Genomic DNA, 20,925 nt, shown 5'->3' with positions numbered 1-20,925 from the left:
TTAAGGTACACGCACACACAGATAATAAACACGCTTTCAGCATGGATTGTTTACCCATCCCCACTACGTTTGAGTCCTATACTGTAGTCACAGAATGATTTCATTGTTGTTAAACCCATCACGGTGGACATAAATATGACGCTGTGGATAAATATAAGTCAGCTATGCTAAGTCAAAAGTCAGACAAACCTGACTAAACTATTGTGACGTGTACAGTAGGTGTTTGTTAGTGTGTAGGTATTAGTGCTGTCAAACGATGACAATAATCAAGTTAACGGCATTAGTTAATAGCGATTAATCTGCTCAAATTTTATTAATCTGCTCAAATTTGATTAATCTGCTCAAGAGTTTTCCATTTAAAAAGTAGTGCATTGAGGTACAGGCATACTATGCTTTCATTGTAAGGAACGGAAACACAAAATGATCTACGTCAAAATCTTTTAGTAGCATTTCCACCATGAACAACACGTCACTAACATTGCTACAGCTATTAATGCTCCCAATGTTTGAGTAGGCCTACTCCCTCTTATCAATGTTCTTGAAGTGTAACACTTGTAAACAGTACAGACACACACAGTTAAGTACTGTTAAAGCTTCAGGTATTCTAGGAAAAAAATAACTGTCTCTATGGATACAAAGAACAGAGAGCTTTTAAACTGATGAAAACATTGTAACCATCTGTACTGTTCAGATAACTTTACACACATAGTCCTACGCACTCTCCCTCCCACACTTACTCCCACACTATTGACTATGATATTGATTACTGCTTTGTTGGGAAAGAGAAAGAAAAAGGCATTTCACTGTACTAGTGCACATGACAATAAAACCGTGAAACTTGAAACACACATCCTCTCTCTCACACACTCCCCACTCTTGAATATGCAGCCTACCTTTGAAGTCAATTCCTTTTCAGTTCTTCCTGTGCCATCCAAATGTGTGCATAGCCTAGTCAGTGGTCAAGTTATCAGGTTGCTAAGTAACATGACTAGCTTGCTAAACAATGGTGTTTGTTATCAAACCAAAAAAACAGCAGCAGTTTAAAATGGCCTGTGACATGCGCGCCAATCTGCGGCAGAAAAAAAACATAGCTCCAGTAATATTGGGTATAACTTTCACATGATTTTGGCTAGAGGCTCTCGGTCTTCAGCTATGCAAAGGTGTGAAGCACTGACTGTAACGGTGTTCCCTGTTGTGTTCTGCACTTAAAATCGCCGGTGCGGAAACACATGCGCCGTGTAGATATGGAAACGCAATTAACAGCATCCGAAAAATGTACAGCGATGAACATGTCACACGTTAAATAATGGGCCTAGTAAGTATATTTAGTAAGTGTATATTGGTTATGAAGCACTGTTGGGATCAGATGTGATGTATATTAAAGATAATCTCAATGAAAGTCTTAGAATGAAAAGTCCCATTTTGTGTTTATTAAACATAAACAAGTGGTACATACACCATATGAAAACCACACATAAGCATGACCCAACTAAAAATCTGGCATTAACTTGTTGAACTGCATTTCTTTTCTCGTTAAAAGTGTCTTGGAAAAAAATTCAGTAGGTGAATGGAAGTAATCCAGGCATTTGTAAACATGTACCCTACAGAGTACAAACATAATATGTAACAGACTTTAGGCTTATAACACACAATGTCTGGATGCAATATTCTACCCAGCAATATTCAACACTGAAATCTGATACTGTTGTTCCAAATGTCTCTGTGGGACTTTTCTGCTGATAACAATGAAAATGTATACATGTGTCTTTAATTCAGGGTTTGATCTAAACGTAAGAAGCTAGGCGTGAAATGGTTTATTTGAATGTTATAGACTGGAATGATTTTTCTGCTGGTGTATCCTGAGGTAGCTCCTCTCTGAGAACCTCTTCCCGCAGTGCGTACAGGCAAACAGCGTTTCTCCCGTGTGGACCTTCAAGTGCATCTTCAGCTGGTGCTGGCGGGAAAACCTCTTTTCACACTGGGGGCAGCTGTAGGGTTTCTCCCCTGTGTGGACCCTCTCGTGCCTCTTCAGGTCACCAGCCTCGGCGAAGCGCATGTGACACTGTGTACAGCTGAAGGGTTTCACCCCTGTGTGGACCCTCTGGTGCCTCTTCAGGTTGCCAGCCTGGGCAAAGCGCATATGACACCGTGTACAGCTGAAGGGTTTTACCCCTGTGTGGACCCTCTGGTGGATCTCAACATTATGTGGGCAGCTGAAGGCTTTGTTACAGAACATGCAGAGGAACCGTTTCTCTTTACTATTGCCTGATGTAGCATCCCCTGTCTGAGCCTGGGCTCTAGTCCTGTCGTTTGAGTTCAATACCTGATCAAAAAAGACGCGGCCGTGTGAATCAGAAGGCCCCATCGACGTGGACACTGGGTCGCGATCTCTGAACGCATGTGAAGGGGAGTGGGTCGCAACATTTAGATTTGTCTCCAAGCTTTCCCTGTAATCTAAAAAGTCGCTGGTGTTGCCCTGCGAGTGTCCTTCTTTTAAGTGAGTCTCATCTGCATTCCATGTCTGAGGAGAGTCGCGCTCAACTTTCACAATCACCTCATCTACGACTAGACCCTCCCCTTTCTTATCTAGGAACCCTTCAGAGTATACACTACTGCTGTACTGGTTCCAGTCCCCTCTCATTGGATTAGTCTGTGTATCTAAGCCCACAGGCATGTCACCAGATATCATCTGTGTCTCTGTAACGTATGAACAGGTTGGATCATTGTCAGCCTGTAATCCATCACCTGAGTCCCGATTGGATAAAACTGTCCTCAGGTTACCGTAAAGTAAATACTCTGAGCGGGGAGCAGGAGGACAGCCCAGTTGTCCCAGCCCCGTTAAAGTCTCGGTGTCTGTCTCTGACTTGAGAACGGCGTTCTGGATTCCACTGACCTCCGTGATGCTGCATCGGGTCCTGGGCTGCAATGAGGCGAGGGTGGGGTCCTCCATAGCTACAGGAGGCACTCCAGCTGCTCCAGTCTGGATATCTGTGCTGTGTCGTGGGTCCTCCTCTCCTTCAGACCTCTCCAGCTTGACTCCAGTACCTGCAGCCTCTGCATCTGCAGGCTGACACAAGAAGAGAGGAGGTTATTGAATAACAATGTCATAGGGAAGTCTCACAAACTTCCCTATGGCATATAAATGAGGATGTACATATTAGCAAGTGAATAGCTGAGGGGAGCCTTGCTGAAATAAACTGGCCACATTTGATGTACTGTAATTTTGATGTAATACTATTACACTAACCTCTATCATGATAACGTGCTGGGTTGAGGTTCCACTCCCCTCATCAACAGTGATTGGTTGGTCATCTCTCCATGTATGGTGTCCCATAGGCTTTACAAAGCTTCTGTAGCCTCCAGTGCGATGTCCTTCACCTGAGAGAGTGATTGGGTGAAAAGAGGTGGTTAGGTTAAGTACTGTCAATGCTCAACTGTATATTGTACACTAAGGTAACATGTATCATAACTTCTTGAAATACTATTTATTGATTGATGTATTATGTTCCATGCAACACATTGTTTTCATTGAGTAAATAGGATGTGCAGTAAATCAATTGCGCCAAGATAGCTAAGTAATCAGGGGAATTATTGCATACTATCCAAAAACTGACCAAGACTAAATTCTGGGTAACACATCTGAACACATGTCCAGAGGGGAACGGGGCGACAGGCCGCGCATCCTCTGCATTCGGCAAAATGTACCTCTTGCCATTCCTCTGTATCGGTCGAGGATCTTGACACTACTGGGACGACTGGCGAGGACGCGCTCTGGTATTGTCCTCTCAGCGCGCTCCCTTGCCACCTTCAGTTCCAGTAGTTTCCTCCGCAATGCCCTGTTTTCTTTCTGGCTTTGAGTTATTTCCAAACGAAACACTGCATAGTCGTCGTCTACGAGTTTACAGATCTCTGCCACGGCTGCATTCGCTAGCACCTCCATGATGGAGGCTATTTGAGTGTGAAACACCATACAGTTAGCCATTGTTAGCAACTAGCGTTACCTAGATAACATCTATCAACTAAGTCGTCTCCAACACGAATTATACACTTTATAGTGTGAGTATGTGATGCTGTGCAGTTAAATTAGTCATATTTTGAAATCCAGGGTGTTAAACGTCTAAATAACAACAATAAAAACGCTAACGTAGAAATTGTTCATTGTCACTGTTGTTCACTTCCGTTTACTTCTTCTTTACGGCGGTTGGCATCCAATATTTATGGTGCATTAGCGCCACCAACTGTAAGGGGATGAAAAAAGGAAACTCCATATTGTGAGAGTGGGAGATCAGTTTTGTTATTATCTCTCACTTCTTCAGTACTTCAAACTTCCATTAACTCCCTCCCCAGGCTCTGGGTCCTGAGAGGGTATTACTGCTCTTGACAGCACCTCATGGAACTCCTCCGCTTACAAATCTTTTAGTCCCAGGAACCACTTTGCCACATCCACAATAATGCCTATCTTCCTGGACTTTCCCTCCACATTAGCTGTGCCATAGATTACAATTGCCATAAAACTCACAAAGTCCACCTTCTTTACATACAGCATATCTGGATCCTGCTGGTGGGAGGCCAACTCTGCAACCTGCAGAGGCCTACCTGACAACACACGGACCTCCTACTATGTCTACCCTTCTTACCGTCTCCGCATAGGAGTGAATTCCCTGATTTTGGCCACCTCTATCTCTTTCACCCTATTTGGGCATTCCAAGGATGTCGCCTCATGTTCTCTACCACAGTTACAATACTTGATTCCTTTGCATATCTCTTCTGCTGTACAGTCTCCATCAAAGTGGTTTCCCCCACACGTCCCACATCTCGGCTCCTTCCGTCTGCAGACACTTTCTACATGTCCAAACATTTTACAACTGTTACACTGCAAAGGCCTGGATATAAAGGCTCTGACAGGATAATACACATATCCCAGCTGCACTCGGGTCAGGAGGGACTCCACATAAAAAAAACACAAGGGCAGACAAACCCTTCTCCTTCTTGCCGTTAACCACACAATTCATCTAGCATACATCAACCACTCCAGGAATTTACTTTAGCATATCAATATCAACGTATTATGCACCTCCAGAAATGACTCCTTTTATTAGGTGACCTGCTCAGTTTGAACTTTACCCAAAGCTTTCTCCACCACTTTGGATATCTTCAATGGGTTTACAGAGTTGGGTGTACATCGTTCTAGAAAACATACTTCTACCAAGATACGATGGGGAATTATCAACCCTAGCCAATTTTTCTTATTTTTCCATTTCTTTGGATAGATGTCCATTCTTAATTTCCACTGCAAATTGATTCAAGCAGCCACCATAGCAATAAACGTAAGAAACCCTACCTTACTAAAACTCATCCTCTCTGGATCGCTCTATTCAGGCCTACTCACTGAGGGGCTCCCAGTCTAATCCCTCACCCTTGGGCTAACGGCTACTCTTCACTGCCTCGGCATAGGACACTTTCTGCCCCACTCAAACTCTGGCAATCTCAACCTGTCTCTCTCTCACAGCGCACTTCGGATCCCCAGCTGCATGGGCGCCCACACACACAGTGCTTTCTCTATCCCAACTGTACACTCCCTCTGACTATCCAAGTGAGAAAAAAGTATATTTTACTTAAATATACTACAAATTCACATAGTATACTACAAATACAAGATTTGTAGTATATTTTTCTAGTATATCTTAAGTATACTACGTTTACTATCATTACACTTAATACACATTTTAAATGCATTGTTTTTCTGTCTTTAAGTATACTACACTGGTTGTACAAAACATTAGGAATACCTTCCTAATATTGAGTTGCACCCCCCTTTGCCCTCAGAACAGCCTTAATCTGTCAGAGCATGGACCAGGCTGGTGACTTGAAAAGGCACCAGAGGGTCCACATGGGAGAGAGGCCGTCCGCCAGTACACACTGTGGGAAGAGGTCCTCAGAGAGGAGATACCTCAGTTTACACCAGCAGAAAAACCATTCCACTCTATAACATAGAAAGTAACCATTCAACTGGAGTGCTTCTGACATTTACAGTGGGGCAAAAAAGTATTTAGTTAGCCACCAATTATGCAAGTTCTCCCACTTAAAAAGATGAGAGAGGCCTGTAATTTTCATCATAGGTACACTTCAAATATGACAGACAAAATGAGAAAAAAAAATCCATAAAATCACATTGTAGGATTTGTAATGAATTTATTTGCAAATTATAGCTCATCATTAAGCTTAAGTCCCTGGGTCTCAACCCCGCCTTGTGCAATTGGGTCCTGGACTTCCTGACGGCCGTCCCCAGGTGGTGAAGGTATGAAACAACATCTCCAATCTGCTGATTCTCAACACTGGGGCCCCACAAGGGTGCATGCTCATCCCCCTCCTGTACTCCCTGTTCACCCATGACTGCGTGGCCATGCAAGCCTCCAACTCAATCATCAAGTTTGTAGACGACACATTAGTAGTAGGCTTGATTACCAACAATGACGAGACAGCCTACAAGGAGGAGGTGAGCGCACTCGGACTGTGGTGTCAGGAAAAAACAACCTCTCACTCAACATCAATAAACAAAGGAGATGATCGTGGACTTCAGGAAACAGCAGAGGGAGTACCCCCCCCCCCCCCCCCCCCCATGTCCACATCGATGGGACAGCAGTGGAGAAGGTGGAAAGTTGTAAGTTGCTCGGCGTACACATCACGGACAAACTGAAATGGTCCGGCCACACAGACTGTGTGGTGAAGAAACTGCTTGTCACCTAAAACCCTCACAAACTTTTACAGATGCACAATTGAGAGCATCCTGTTGGGCTGTATCACCACCTGGTACGACAACTGATGTCACAGGAAGGCCAAAAAGATCATCAAGGACAACAACCACCCGAGCCACTGCCTGTTCACCCCGCTACCATCCAGAAGGCGAGGTCAGTACAGGTGCATCAAAGCTGGGACCGAGAGACTGAAAAACAGGTTATATCTCAAGGCCATCAGACTGTTAAATAGCCATCACTAATACAGAGAGACTGCTGTCTACATACAGACCTGAAATCATTGGCCACTTTAATAAATGGTTCACTAGTCACTTTAATAACACAACTTTAATAATGTTTACATATCTTGCATTACTCATCTCATGTATATACTGTATTTTATACCATCTATTGTATCTTGCCTATGCCGCTCTGTCATTGCTCATCCATATATTTATATGTATATACTCTTATTCCATTCCATACTTAGATTTGTGTGTATTAGGTAGTTGTTGTGGAACTGTTAGACTACATGTTAGATATTGCTGCACTGTCGGAACTAAAAGCACAAGCATTTTGCTGCACTCTCAATAACATCTGCTGACCATGTGTATGTGACCAGTAAAATTTGATTTGAAATGTTCTGAGGTTACAGTACACTTCCAAGATCTTCATACAAAAGAGTTAGACAGCTATCCAGGAATTTCACAGCATCAAGGTAAATGTGTAATTCAATGGTTAAATGCTTAGTATATGATATAAAAACAAACAACAGTATCATAAATGTAAGGAAAGAAAGGTGGTGTTTTATGTCACACGACTAACTGGTGCCCCCGCACTCTGTACCGGTTCCCCCTGTATATAGACTCGCTATTGTTATTTTACTGCAGCTCTTAATTATTTTTTTTACTTTTATTTATAATTTTCGGGGTATTTTTCTTAAAACTGAATTGTTGGTTGAGGACTTGTAAGTAAGCATTTCACTGTAAGGTATTGTATTTTGTGGACGTGACAAATAAAATTTGATTTGTTGCCAATCTGTGAAGACTCCAAGCATGAAAAAGGGTTTAAACATAAGTTTTGATTCAACTCATGGATTATATTGAATGTATCTATATTCCCCCTTTATTTCTTAATGTATCCACATGAAAAAAATTGCTAATTATTATTAATGACTTGGTACCCTAGTTTAGAAAAACCCATATACACTGAGTGTACAAAACATTAGGAACACCTGCTCTTTCCATGACATAAACTCACCAGGTGAAAGCTATGATCCCTTATTGTCACTTGTCATATCCACTTCAATCGGTATAGATGAACAGGAGAAGGCAGGTTAAAGGATTGAGACAATTGAGACAATTGAGACATGGATTGTGTATGTGTGCCATTCAGTGGGCGCAAGAACTGCTACGCTGCTGAGTTTTTCACTCTCAAATGTTTCCTGTGAGTATCAAGAATGGTCCACCACCCAAAGGACATCCAGCCAACTTGACACAACTGTGGGAAGCATTGGGGTCAACATGGGTGGAATGCTTTCGACACCTGTTCGAGTCCATGCCCCAATGAATTGAGGCTGTTCTGAGGGCAAAAGTGGGTGCAACTCAATAGGTGGTCCTAAAGTTTTGTACACTCAGTGTATATCACACAATGTCTGGATGCAATATTCTACCCAGGAATATTCAACACTGAAATCTGTTACTCTTGTTATTCCAAATGCATCTGAAAGTATTTTTTGCTGATAACAATGAAAATGAATCTTTGTCTTTAATGCAGGGATTAATTTACAGTGGGGCAAAAAAGTATTTAGTCAGCCACCAATTGTGCAAGTTCTCCCACTTAAAAAGATGAGAGAGGCTCTGAGGACTAGTCTAGGGATGCCGTCTGGGCCGGCAGCCTTGCGAGGGTTAACACGATTAAATGTCTTACTCACATCAGCCACAGAGAAGGAGAGCCCACAGTCCTTGGTAGTGGGCCACGTTGTTGGCACTGTATTATCCTCAAAGCGGGCGAAGAAGTTCTTTAGTTTGTCTGGAAGCATGGTGTCCGTGACATGGCTGGTTTTATTTTTGTAGTTCGTGATTGTCTGATTGCCACAAACATCTCGCATTTGAGCCGTTGAATTGCGACTCCACTTCGTCTCTATACTGACATTTCGCTTGTTTGATTGCCTTGCGGAGGGAATGACTACACTGTTTGTATTTGGCAATATTCCAAGTCACTTTTTCATGTTTACATGCGGTGGTTCGCACTCTCAGTTTTGCACGAATGCCACCATCCATCCACGGCTTCTGGTTAGGGTAGGTTTTAATAGTCACAGTGGGTACTGCATCTTCCTTATAAACTCACTCACCAAATCAGCCTATACGTCAACATTATTCTCTGAGCCTACCCGGAACATGTCCCAGTCCGCGTGATCAAAACAATCTTGAAGCGTGGATTGGTCGTAGAAGCACCTGCATTCAATATTTCTTAGTACGGGTACATCCTGTTTGAGTTTCTGCCTATAGGAAGGGAGGAGCAAAATGGAGTCGTGGTCAGATTTGCTGAAAGGAGGGAGGAGGAGGGCCTTGATCTAGTGTCTTTCCAGCACAAAAACAACAGTCAATATGCTGATAGAATTTAGGTAGCCTTGTTCTCAAATTTTCTTTGTTAAAATCCCCAGCTAATGCAGCCTCAGGATACATGGTTTCCAGTTTGCATAAATTCCAGTGAAGTTTTTTGAAGGCCAATGTGGTATCGGCTTGTGGGGGGTTATACACGGCTGTGACAATAACGGAGGAGAATTCTCTTGGGAGATAATACGGTCTGCATTTGATTGTGAGGAATTATAGGTCAGGTAAACAAAAGGACTTGAGTTCCTGTATGTTGTTGCAATTACACCATGAGTCGTTAATCATGAAACATATACCCCCGCCCTTCTTTCCGGAGAGATGTTTATTCCTGTCGGCACGACGTACAGAGAATCCAGGTGGCTGTACCGACTCCGACAGCATATCCCAAGAGAGCCATGTTTCCGTGAAACAGAGTATGTTCAAATCCCTCATGTCTCTCTGGTAAGCCACCCTTGTTCTAATTTTGTCTACCTCGTTATCTAGAGACTGGACATTAGCGAGTAGTATACTCAGAAGCGGTGGGTGGTGTACGCGCCTCTGAAGTCTAACCAGCAGACCGCTCTGTCTGCCTCTCCTCCGGTGGTGTTGTTTTGGGTCAAATGCCCTGGGTGGTTCGGACAAAGGATCCACTTCGGGAAGTTGTATTCCTGGTCGTAGTGCTGGTAAGTTGACGCAGCTCTGATATTTAATAGTTCTTCACTTAAGATTTTCTTGGCTAACTATGTAAGAAATAATACATAAAAAACTAAATACTGCAAAGTTTCCTAAGGACTAGAAGCGAGGCAGCCCTCTCTGTTGCGCCATTTTCGTATCTCCCTCTATGTTATAGTGTGAAAACAGTTGTCATGGGCAACAGTTTATGTGATTGCAAAATCCAATGCTTTAAACAGAAATTGTAACTTCAATTTGATTACTAAAACTAAAATCGATACTGAAATTGAGTTCTTCAATAATGACACAATACTTGGTTGAAGCATGTTTGGTGTCTAGCTGTTTAGTTACTTGGGGACATTATTGTGCAACCTCCGCTGATTCCAATCTTCTAACTACATTCTGTTAATCTATTATCTATGAATTAATTGATTAATAGCTGCCCATACTGTGCCACAGTACCAAGATAAGGTACGATTTCTCAGTTCCTGCTTAAGATTTAGTGTGTATTGACTTATTAATGAACTACTGTTACTGTAAATGTTTAGCTGACTGATATATCAAAGCTACCGAGCTAACCATTGGTAACCTTATTAAGTGATGCTATTACAGCCAAAACAACAGTATCTATTGCTGGACTAGAGATATGCCCTAGCTATAGTTAGTCAGTGGTTGCACATCTAACTAGCTGGATTGAGGCAAGGGTGTGAATAGTAGACGTAAATATATCATTTTACTGTTTACAGCAGGGCCTCCAGCTACACAGACCTGTCTGGTCAGCCTGGTAGGGTGCTGTGGGTGTGTCCAGCTTACACCTCTGCAAATCTGTGTGTGAATAGCAATGGAATTAAATATTCAACCAATGCCTCAAGTGTCGGACTGTAAGTCCACCACACACCCGAAGGGTTGTGAGGTCCTGTCCAGAACCAAACTAGACTCTTGGAAGTAGGGGCTAGGGTTGGTTTCTGGACAGGCCATGGGTATTATGGTAGCTCAGTCAGTCTGGCACTGTCAAAAAATTAACATAGCTGTCATGTACTTGCTTCCTCTGTCCTTGAGAGAATCTCAATTGCATTTCCTTGATTTGTTGCATCCTCTGTCCTTGTCTCCTTCTAAAAACCCATTGGATGAGAAGGTCAGAGGTCCCTCACCTCTCACCCTCTTATCCAATGGGGTTTGAGAAGGAGGCGAGGAGAGAGGACGTGAGGAAGGAAGAAAATGCAATTGAGATTCTCCCCTGCTGCAGGAAAATCCTGTTTAAATGTATGTCAAACCATTTTGAAATTTTGACCCTGATATCACACATTGGCTCCTTTATTTATAGAAAGACCCATATGTTCACTATCATCATACTTAAACACACTTATTAAAACACAATTTTATACGCTTTATTAATAATTTAGTATATTCATTCCAAAAACACTTTTTTTGCAAAAAAAATGTGTATATCTAGTAAAAAAAAAATAATCACAAAATATATTTAAGTATACTTTTAAAAGTATGTGCATTTAAAAAAATATTACCCAGCATCCTTTTCTGCAGCTGAAGTTTTGATTTATAATATGTTCCTCATATTTATGCTATTCAAATGTTTTGATGTTCATTTTCCAAATTAATAATTTATCACTGTAATGTGAACAACTTAAGTGTGAAATCCCACTGGTGCACAGTTATCAAAAACGTTAGAGGAAAATTGCCACTCCAGCCACAACTGCTTTGTAAATATCATCTTGTAACATTGGCTGAGGAGATTCCTTGGTCAATAAAGGTAACCTTTACATGGTTAATTACAATAGCTAATGTGGTTCGCTTTTACTCTATTTGTAAAAGTATACTTGAAACACATTATAAATACACTTTATTTGTAAAGAAAATACAGGAATTCCATTTCATTGTTCATGCTAGTGTACTAATAATACAATGACATTGATTGGCCAACTAAATCAAACTTACATTTACACTGAATTAGAATTTTAGTAGACTTCTATTTTGAGAAATATACAATGTACATAAGGTATATTCAAAATATATTTATTTTACTATTTATCTAATAAACTAAGATTATACACTACCGTTCAAAAGTTTGGGGTCACTTAGAAATGTCCTTGTTTTTGAAAGAAAGGCACATTTTTTGTCCATTAAAATAACATCAAATTGATCACAAATACAGTGTAGACATTGTTCATGTTGTAAATTACTATTGTAGCTGTAAACTGCAGATTTTTATGGAATATCTACATAGGTGTACAGAGGCCCATTATCAGCAACCATCACTCCTGTGTTCCAATGGCACGTTGGGTTAGCTAACCAAAATTTATCATTTTAAAAGGCTAATTGATCATTAGAAAACCCTTTATGCAATTATGTTAGCACAGCTAAAAACCGTTGTGATGATTAAAGAAGCAATAAAACTGGCCTTCTTTAGGCTAGTTGAGTATCTGGAGCATCAGCATTTGTGGGTTCGATTACAGGCTCAAAATGTCCATAAACAAAGGACTTTCTTCTGAAACTCGTCAGTCTATTCTTGTTCTGAGAAATGAAGGGAATTCCATGTGAGAAATTGCAAGAAACTGAAGATCTCGTACAACGCGGTGTACTACTCCCTTCACAGAACAGAGCAAACTGTCTCTAACCAGAATAGAAAGAGGAGTGGGAGGCCCCGGGGCACAACTGAGCTAGAGGACAAGTACGTTAGAGTGTCTAGTTTGAGAAACAGACACCTCACAAGTCCTCAACTGGCATCTTCATTAAATAGTACTGGCAAAACACCAGTCTCACCGTCAACAGTGAAGAGGCGACTCTGGGATGCTGGCCTTCTAGGCAGAGGTCCAGTCTATGTGTTCTTTTGCTCATCTTAATATAATATTTTTATTGGCCAGTTTGAGAAGGCAGCATCCCAGAGTCACCTCTTCACTGTTGATGTTGAGACTGGTGTTTTGCGGGTACTATTTAATGAAGCTGCCAGTTGAGTACTATTCTATTCTAAAATCAGCCGTTTCCAGCTACAATAGTCATTTACAACATTAACAATGTCTACACCGTATTTCTGATCAATTTGGTGTTATTTTAATGTACAAAAAAATGTGCCTTTCTTTCAAAAACAAGGACATTTCTAAGTGACCCCAAACTTTTGAACGGTAGTGTACTTAAGTACAACAACAAAAATCCAATTGAGATATTATATATTTTAAATGTATTAAAGTATATTTATCACAAACATACTTCTCAATACTTAAATACATTGATGAAGTATGATTTAAGTATATTTCAACAAGAAAAAAATTCAGCTTGGGTATGCCCTGCACATTTCTCACATCGTGGGATCTCCCTCCTACACACTGCTCCAAATCCTTGGCACCTAAAGCACAGTAGGGTTTAGGAACATAGGCTCTCACAGAATAACGAATATAACCTTAGCTGACCTTATCAAGTAGAAACTCTGTGCTTACGTTCAACAAGACAGACAGGGTATTCTGTCTTGCCATTTCTACCGGGTCTACATCTCACCAAACAGCATGCGTCACAAACACCCGGAAATATTATTTTTCATTTGATCCACTTCTACACCCAATGCTACCCCATTGATCACTCCTTTGAGTGGCGTCCTGCACGACACAGGTCGATCCTCGAGACGCGTGACGCGGAGTGCCCATTGCGTCTGGGCGGAGGATGCAACCGTTATCAGTTTGTCATTTACCCAGCTTGAAACAACATGTGGGCATTTCCATCTAAAACGAGCACCAACATGTGAAGTTCTTAGGAGCATGTCAAATGAAAGATAAGTCAATATTTTTGTAAGTTTAAAAAAATATGAGAATTTTAAACTACTCGGAATTTAAAGGTATTTCAATATTTAGAAAATAGATACAAATATCTCAATTAACAGACGATACAGCTCTGTTTCTAAATGACAAGGATCAAGTTTCTTTTGCACTTAATATTATCAAATCATTCTCTTCTTCTTCTGGTCTGGAACTTAACTTTAAATATGAAATATTGTCCCTGCATTACTCAAATGACCAATCTGTTGAGAATATTCTAGTGAAGGATAATGTGAAACATTTAGGGGTGCATATTGTAAAAAAAAACATATTGTCCGTCAATATCTCAATTTCTCTCAGAGATTAAAGAAAACAAAATCCATCTTTAACAACTGGCTGACCTCTCTATTTATTGGAAGGGTTTTATTGTCCAAAGCAGAGTTCTGTCACGTTTTGTCTACCCTGGTCTTCCTATTTGTAGCTGATCAAACCAGCAAGGATATCAACAAGACTTTCCTAGACTTTATATGGAAAAATATTACAATGCATCTTAAGAAGTCTGTAATATCAAACCAAAGAGCTGATGGTGGGCTTGACGTACTAGATTTCATTGATATCAACAATACCTTTAAATTAAACTGGATGAAAATATGTATGCTTAGTACTGAATCTATGTGGTACTTCATTCCCTGTCATATTTTTATGAAATTGGTCTTCAATTTTTGTGGAAGTGCAACTATTCTTCAGTAAAATTACGCATCAAACTGTCCAAATTTCATGAACAAGCCCTTTTAGCCTGGAAACTATGTTATGTCCACAACTTCTCCCTACACAAGGCACTTCTGTGGAACAACAAAGATATGGTCAAAAACAAGTCTTTGTTCTTTCCTATGTGGCTTGAAATAAATATATTTGTGCTTGATTTATTTGATAAAGAAGGAAATATACTCTCTCATAGAAAGTTCTTTGAAACATAGAACTTCCCAATGCATTTGTAATGGGTGTCGTCGTCGGATGAGGAGGAATCGGACCAAAGTGCAGCATGGTAAGTGTTCATGACTTTTATTGAACAAAATAACAAGGTGAACAAAAGAAACCGAAACAGTCCTGTCAGGCGAAGAACACTAATCAACTACCCACAAAACATAGGTGAGGAAAAAGCTACCTAAGTATGGTTCCCAATCAGAGACAACGATAGTCAGCTGTGCCTGATTGAGAACCATACCCGGCCAAAACAAAGAAATACAAAACATAGAAAAAAGAACATAGAATGCCCACCCAAATCAAGGGTGTGACAACATTATAAATAATTTAATTCTGTATGCCAAGCAATACCTTCAGGACTTAATCAATTACATCTCATTTTGTGCTTTGGAGAACATGTCAAGATAGATGCAAATCTTAAGTTAGAAGGTTGCTGGATAAGTAATGTCATAACACATTAATAGAGTTTACTTAATAACACCAAGAACAAGATTTCTCCTAGAGGGAAGGAAATTCTTCTGGAATGCATTAATTATTGAAATTGAATGGAAGAACGCTTGGTTACTCCGCCACAAACTTTGTTTATCAAATAAAGTAAAAGAAATTCACTTAAATCAAAAATACCCTTGCAATAACTTGTTGGCTAAATTCATGAAGCTATTACACAAAAATGTTTATGAGCGTGACTCTGTGAAGTTATTATGGAGCGAGTTAAATATTTACATTTTATCAATAAGACCCATGTATTTACAACGAAATGTGTAATATATTATTATTCAAATGAAAACAAAACTCCTCAATTAGTCGTTAATTTATTCATTCTCTCTGGTAAATTTGATACACACAAAAACAGCCTCCAGTATTTATGCTGCAATAGTTTATGTGTTGGGGAGCTAGGGTCAGTCTGTGATATCTGGAGTATTTCTCATGTCTTATCCGGTGTCCTGTATGAATTTAAGTATTTTCTCTCTCTCTCTCAGGACCTGAGCCCTAGGACCATGCCTCAGGACTACCTGGCCTGATGAATCCTTGTGTTCCCCAGTCCGCCTGGTCATGCTGCTGCTCTGGTTTCAACTGTTCTGCCTGCGGCTATGGAACCCTGACCTGTTCAGTGGATGTGCTACCTTGTCCCGGACCTGCTGTTTTGGACTCTCTCTCTACCGCACCTGCTGTCTCTAACTTTGAATGATCGGCTATGAAAAGCCAACTGGGTAAGGATGACAAAGGCAGAGAATTTACCGTTTACTGGGAATTTATTTATTCCTTCACATTGTAAATTTGGGGAAAAGGGTCTGGACAGAACCAAAGCAAAGAAAGTAAAAGTTAAAGAGCCCCCCTCTCCTTGTAACGGCTGTTTGAAGAAGTGGACCAAGTGTTCATGATTTATTAATAGAACAACAAAAAGACCGAACGCGAAACAGTTCTGTCTGGTGCAGACACAAAAACAGAAAACAACTACCCACAAAACACAGGTGGGAAAAGGCTACCTAAGTATGGTTCTCAATCAGAGACAACGATAGGCAGCTGCCTCTGATTGAGAACCACACCCGGCCAAACACACAGAAATAGATAACATAGAACACAAAACATAGAATGCCCACCCCAACTCACACCCTGACCAAACCAAAATAGAGACATAAAAAGGCTCTCTAAGGTCATGGCGTGACACTCCTTGTCACACCCTGACCATAGTTTACTTTGTATATTTCTATGTTGTGGTTGGTCAGGGTGTGATCTGAGTGGGCATTCTATGTTTCATGTCTAGTTTGTCTAGTTCTATGTTCGGCCTGATATGGTTCTCAATCAGAGGCAGGTATTCGTCATTGTCTCTGATTGGGAACCATATTTAGGTAGCCTGGGTTTCACTGTGTGTTTGTGGGTGATTGTTCCTGTCTATGTGTTTTCACCAGATAGGCTGTTTAGGTTTTCGTTACGTTCATTACGTCCTTTATTTTTGTAGTGTTTGTATTGATTCGTGTTTTACGTTTGTTCATTAAAACATGGATCGAAATCTACACGCTGCATTTTGGTCCGACTCTCCTTCTCACCAAGAAAACCGTTACAGAATCACCCACCACCAACGGACCAAGCAGCGTGTCAACAGGCAGGAGCAGCGCGAGGAGATGCGCAATAAGGATTTCTGGACATGGGAGGAAATCCTCGACGGGAGAGGACCCTGGGCTAAACCAGGGGAGTGTAGCCGCACCAAGGTGCAGCAGGAGAAGGAACAGAGGCAGCAGCAGCAGGAGCAGCTGCAGTGGGAGAGGCTGCACCACCTGGAGAAATGGACATGGGAGGAAGAACTGGACGGTAAAGGACCCTGGGCTCAGCCTGGAGAATATCGCCGCCCCAAGGAAGAACTGGAGGCTGCGAAAGCTGAGAGGCGCAGATATGAGGAGGCAGCTCGACGTAGCGGATGGAAGCCTGAGAGGCAGCCCCAAAAATTTCTTGGGGGGGGGGCTAACAGGGAGTATGGCTACGCCAGGTAGGAGACCTGGGCAGACTCCCTGTGCTTACCGGGGGGCTAGAGAGACCGGACAGGCACCGTGTTATGCAGTGGTGCGCACGGTGTCTCCAGTGCGGGTGCATAGCCCGGTGCGGTATATTCCAGCTCCGCGTGTCGGCCGGGCTAGATTGAGCATCGAGCCTAATGCCATGAAGCCGGCTCTACGCAGCTGGTCCCCAGTGCGTCTCCTTGGGCCGGCTTACATGGCACCAGCCTTGCGCTCGGTGTCTCCGGTTCGCCTGCATAGCCCAGTGCGGGCTATTCCACCTCGCCGCACTGGCAGGGCGACCGTGAGCATTCAACCAGGTAAGGTTGGGCAGGCTCGGTGCTCAAGAGCTCCAGTGCGCCTGCACGGTCCGGTTTTTCCAGTACCACCTCCACCCCAGCCCTCCGGTAGCAGCTCCCCGCACCAGGCTTCCTGTGCGTGTCCTCGGCCCAGTACCACCAGTGCCAGCACCACGCATCAGGCCTATAGTGCGCCTCGCCTGTCCAGCGCTGTCGGAGCCCTCCTCCTCTCCAGCGCTGTCGGAGTCTCCCGCCTGTTTAGCGCTGTTAGAGCCTTCCTTCTCTACAGCGCTGCCGGAGTCTCCCGCCTGTTCAGAACTGCCAGTTAGCATAGAGCTGCCAGTTAGCATAGAGCTGCCAGTTAGCATAGAGCTGCCAGTTAGCATAGAGCTGCCATTCTGCAAGGAGCTGCCATTCTGCAAGGAGCTGCCATTCTGCAAGGAGCTGCCATTCTGCAAGGAGCTGCCATTCTGCAAGGAGCTGCCATTCTGCAAGGAGCTGCCATTCTGCAAGGAGCTGCCATTCTGCATAGAGCTGCCAGTCTGCATAGAGCTGCCAGTCTGTAAGGAGCTGCCAGTCTGCAGGATGCCGCCAAAGCTGCCAGTCTGCAAGGAGCCGCCAGAGCTGCCAGTCTGCAAGGAGCCGCCAGAGCTGCCAGTCTGCAAGGAGCCGCCAGAGCTGCCAGTCTGCAAGGAGCCGCCAGAGCTGCCAGTCTGCAAGGAGCCGCCAGAGCTGCCAGTCTGCAAGGAGCCGCCAGGGCCGCCAGTCAGCATGGAGCAGCCAGGGCCGCCAGTCAGCATGGAGCAGCCAGGGCCGCCAGTCAGCATGGAGCAGCCAGTCAGCATGGAGCAGCCAGTCAGCATGGAGCAGCCAGTCAGCATGGAGCAGCCGGAGCAGCCAGTCAGCATGGAGCAGCCAGAGCAGCCAGTCAGCATGGAGCAGCCAGAGCAGCCAGTCAGCATGGAGCAGCCAGAGCTGCCAGTCAGCATGGAGCAGCCAGAGCTGCCAGTCAGCATGGAGCAGCCAGTCAGCATGGAGCAGCCAGATCTGCCAGTCGACCAGACTCTTCCAGATCTGCCAGTCGACCAGACTCTTCCAGATCTGCCAGTCGACCAGACTCTTCCAGATCTGCCAGTCGACCAGACTCTTCCAGATCTGCCAGTCGACCAGACTCTTCCAGATCTGCCAGTCGACCAGACTCTTCCAGATCTGCCAGTCGACCAGACTCTTCCAGATCTGCCAGTCGACCAGACTCTTCCAGATCTGCCAGTCGACCAGACTCTTCCAGATCTGCCAGTCGACCAGACTCTTCCAGATCTGCCAGTCGACCAGACTCTTCCAGATCTGCCAGTCGACCAGACTCTTCTAGATCTGCCAGTCGACCAGACTCTCCCAGATCTGCCAGTCGACCCAGTCGACCAGACTCTTCCAGATCTGCCAGTCGACCAGACTCTTCCAGATCTGCCAGTCGACCAGACTCTTCCAGATCTGCCAGTCGACCAGACTCTTCCAGATCCGCCAGTCGACCAGACTCTTCCGGATCCGCCAGTCGACCAGACTCTTCCGGATCCGCCAGTCGACCAGACTCTTCCGGATCCGCCAGTCGACCAGACTCTTCCGGATCCGCCAGTCGACCAGACTCTTCCGGATCCGCCAGTCGACCAGACTCTTCCGGATCCGCCAGTCGACCAGACTCTTCCGGATCCGCCAGTCGACCAGACTCTTCCGGATCCGCCAGTCGACCAGACTCTTCCGGATCCGCCAGTCGACCAGACTCTTCCGGATCCGCCAGTCAGCCAGGATCTTCCAGAACCGCCAGCCAGCCAGGATCTGCCGGATCCAACCACCTGCCTGAGCTTCCTCTCAGTGCTGAGCTTCCTCTCAGTGCTGAGCTACCCATCAGTCCCGAGCTACCTCTGTCCCGAGCTGTCCTTCTGTTCCGAGCTTCCCCTCTGTCCCGAGCTGTCTCTTAGGAGGGTCACCTATCTAGGGACGCTAAGGAGGTGGACAAAGACTATTATGGAGTGGGGTCCACGTCCAGCGCCAGAGCCGCCTCCGCGGACAGATGCCCACCCAGACCCTCCCCTATAGGTTCAGGTTTTGCGGCCGGAGTCCGCACCTTGGGGGGGGGGGGGTACTGTCACACCCTGACCATAGTTTACTTTGTATATTTCTATGTTGTGGTTGGTCAGGGTGTGATCTGAGTGGGCATTCTATGTTTCATGTCTAGTTTGTCTAGTTCTATGTTCGGCCTGATATGGTTCTCAATCAGAGGCAGGTGTTCGTCATTGTCTCTGATTGGGAACCATATTTAGGTAGCCTGGGTTTCACTGTGTGTTTGTGGGTGATTGTTCCTGTCTATGTGTTTTCACCAGATAGGCTGTTTAGGTTTTCGTTACGTTCATTACGTCCTTTATTTTTGTAGTGTTTGTATTGATTCGTGTTTTACGTTTGTTCATTAAAACATGGATCGAAATCTACACGCTGCATTTTGGTCCGACTCTCCTTCTCACCAAGAAAACCGTTACACTCCTACCTTACCTGCCTACCCACTACTTACCTAGTCTTTTAGCACCACCTGGTGCGCTAACCAAAATACAGGGGGTGGTCCGCCCAGGTCTTACCTAGTGTGTATAGACAGTAAATACTATGGGTTATGTATATCCGCAGGCCTCTTGCCTAAGCACTCCCTAGGTGCCTTCCCCTCCCCCCTGGGAAAAAATGAAACAGAATAATACACACTTTCAATAATCAAAACAGTCCCTTGAACATAAACATACCTCCGCAGGACCGGCTACAAACTACTTCACAAAAAAAACTCTGAGAAACAACTAACACCGGACATCAAAGAAGTCTCTGTCTGAGCAACAAACTAACACAGAACATAACAATCAGCTCTCTCACTTTGTGACATCGGCTGATGTAAAAAGGGCTTTATAAATAAATTTGATTGATCTTAGACAACAGCAACCGTAAAAAGTTGAAAAACTCCTGCCAACTAATGTCAACACATATTTACACTGAACAAAAATAGAAATGTAATATGTAACGGAAATCCGTCATTGAAATAAATGCATTAGGCCCTAATCTATGGATTTCACATGACTGGGAATACAGATATGCATCTGTTGGTTAGACACCTTAAAAAAAGTAGGGGAGTGAATAAAAACAACAGCCAGTATCCGGTGTGACCACAATTTGCCTCATGCAGTGAGACACATCTTCTTCACATAGAGTTGATCAGGCTGTTGATTGTGGCCTGTGGAATGTTGTCCCACTCCTCTTCAATGGCTGTGGGAAGTTACTGGAAAACGCTGTTGTACACTTTGATCCAGGGCATACCAAACATGCTCAATTGATGACATGTCTGGTGAGTATGCAGGCCATGG

General features: G+C 43.6%; 2 protein-coding genes across 12 annotated transcripts in view; one reads left to right on the top strand and one right to left on the bottom strand.

Annotated features, from left to right (window-relative positions):
• The window catches only part of LOC110534616 (oocyte zinc finger protein XlCOF7.1-like), a 1,104,347-nt gene that overhangs the window by 58,615 nt on the left and 1,024,807 nt on the right, over positions 1–20,925 (bottom strand). For 3 of the 8 annotated variants that reach the window (XM_036934454.1, XM_036934450.1, XM_021619622.2), the window contains exon 1: positions 3,706–4,194. The exons of 2 other annotated variants lie outside the window; for them this stretch is intronic. In XM_036934454.1, coding sequence (XP_036790349.1) covers positions 3,706–3,982 — 277 coding nt within the window. In that variant the 5' untranslated portion in view covers positions 3,983–4,194. Of the gene's footprint in view, positions 1–1,405; positions 3,068–3,247; positions 3,379–3,705; positions 4,195–20,925 lie in introns of those variants that run through there. 3 more of the 8 variants (XM_021619562.2, XM_036934452.1, XM_036934457.1) reach the window with 3 other exon arrangements.
• LOC110534627 (zinc finger and SCAN domain-containing protein 22-like) overlaps positions 1–20,925 on the top strand; it is a 231,841-nt gene that overhangs the window by 120,498 nt on the left and 90,418 nt on the right. The gene's annotated exons all lie outside the window — the stretch shown is intronic.

The sequence above is a fragment of the Oncorhynchus mykiss genome, chromosome 10 (genome assembly GCF_013265735.2).
Source record: "Oncorhynchus mykiss isolate Arlee chromosome 10, USDA_OmykA_1.1, whole genome shotgun sequence".
NCBI lineage: Eukaryota > Metazoa > Chordata > Actinopteri > Salmoniformes > Salmonidae > Oncorhynchus > Oncorhynchus mykiss.
The sequence above is the reverse complement of the archived record's forward strand: the minus strand, read 5'-3'. Positions and strand labels throughout refer to the sequence as shown.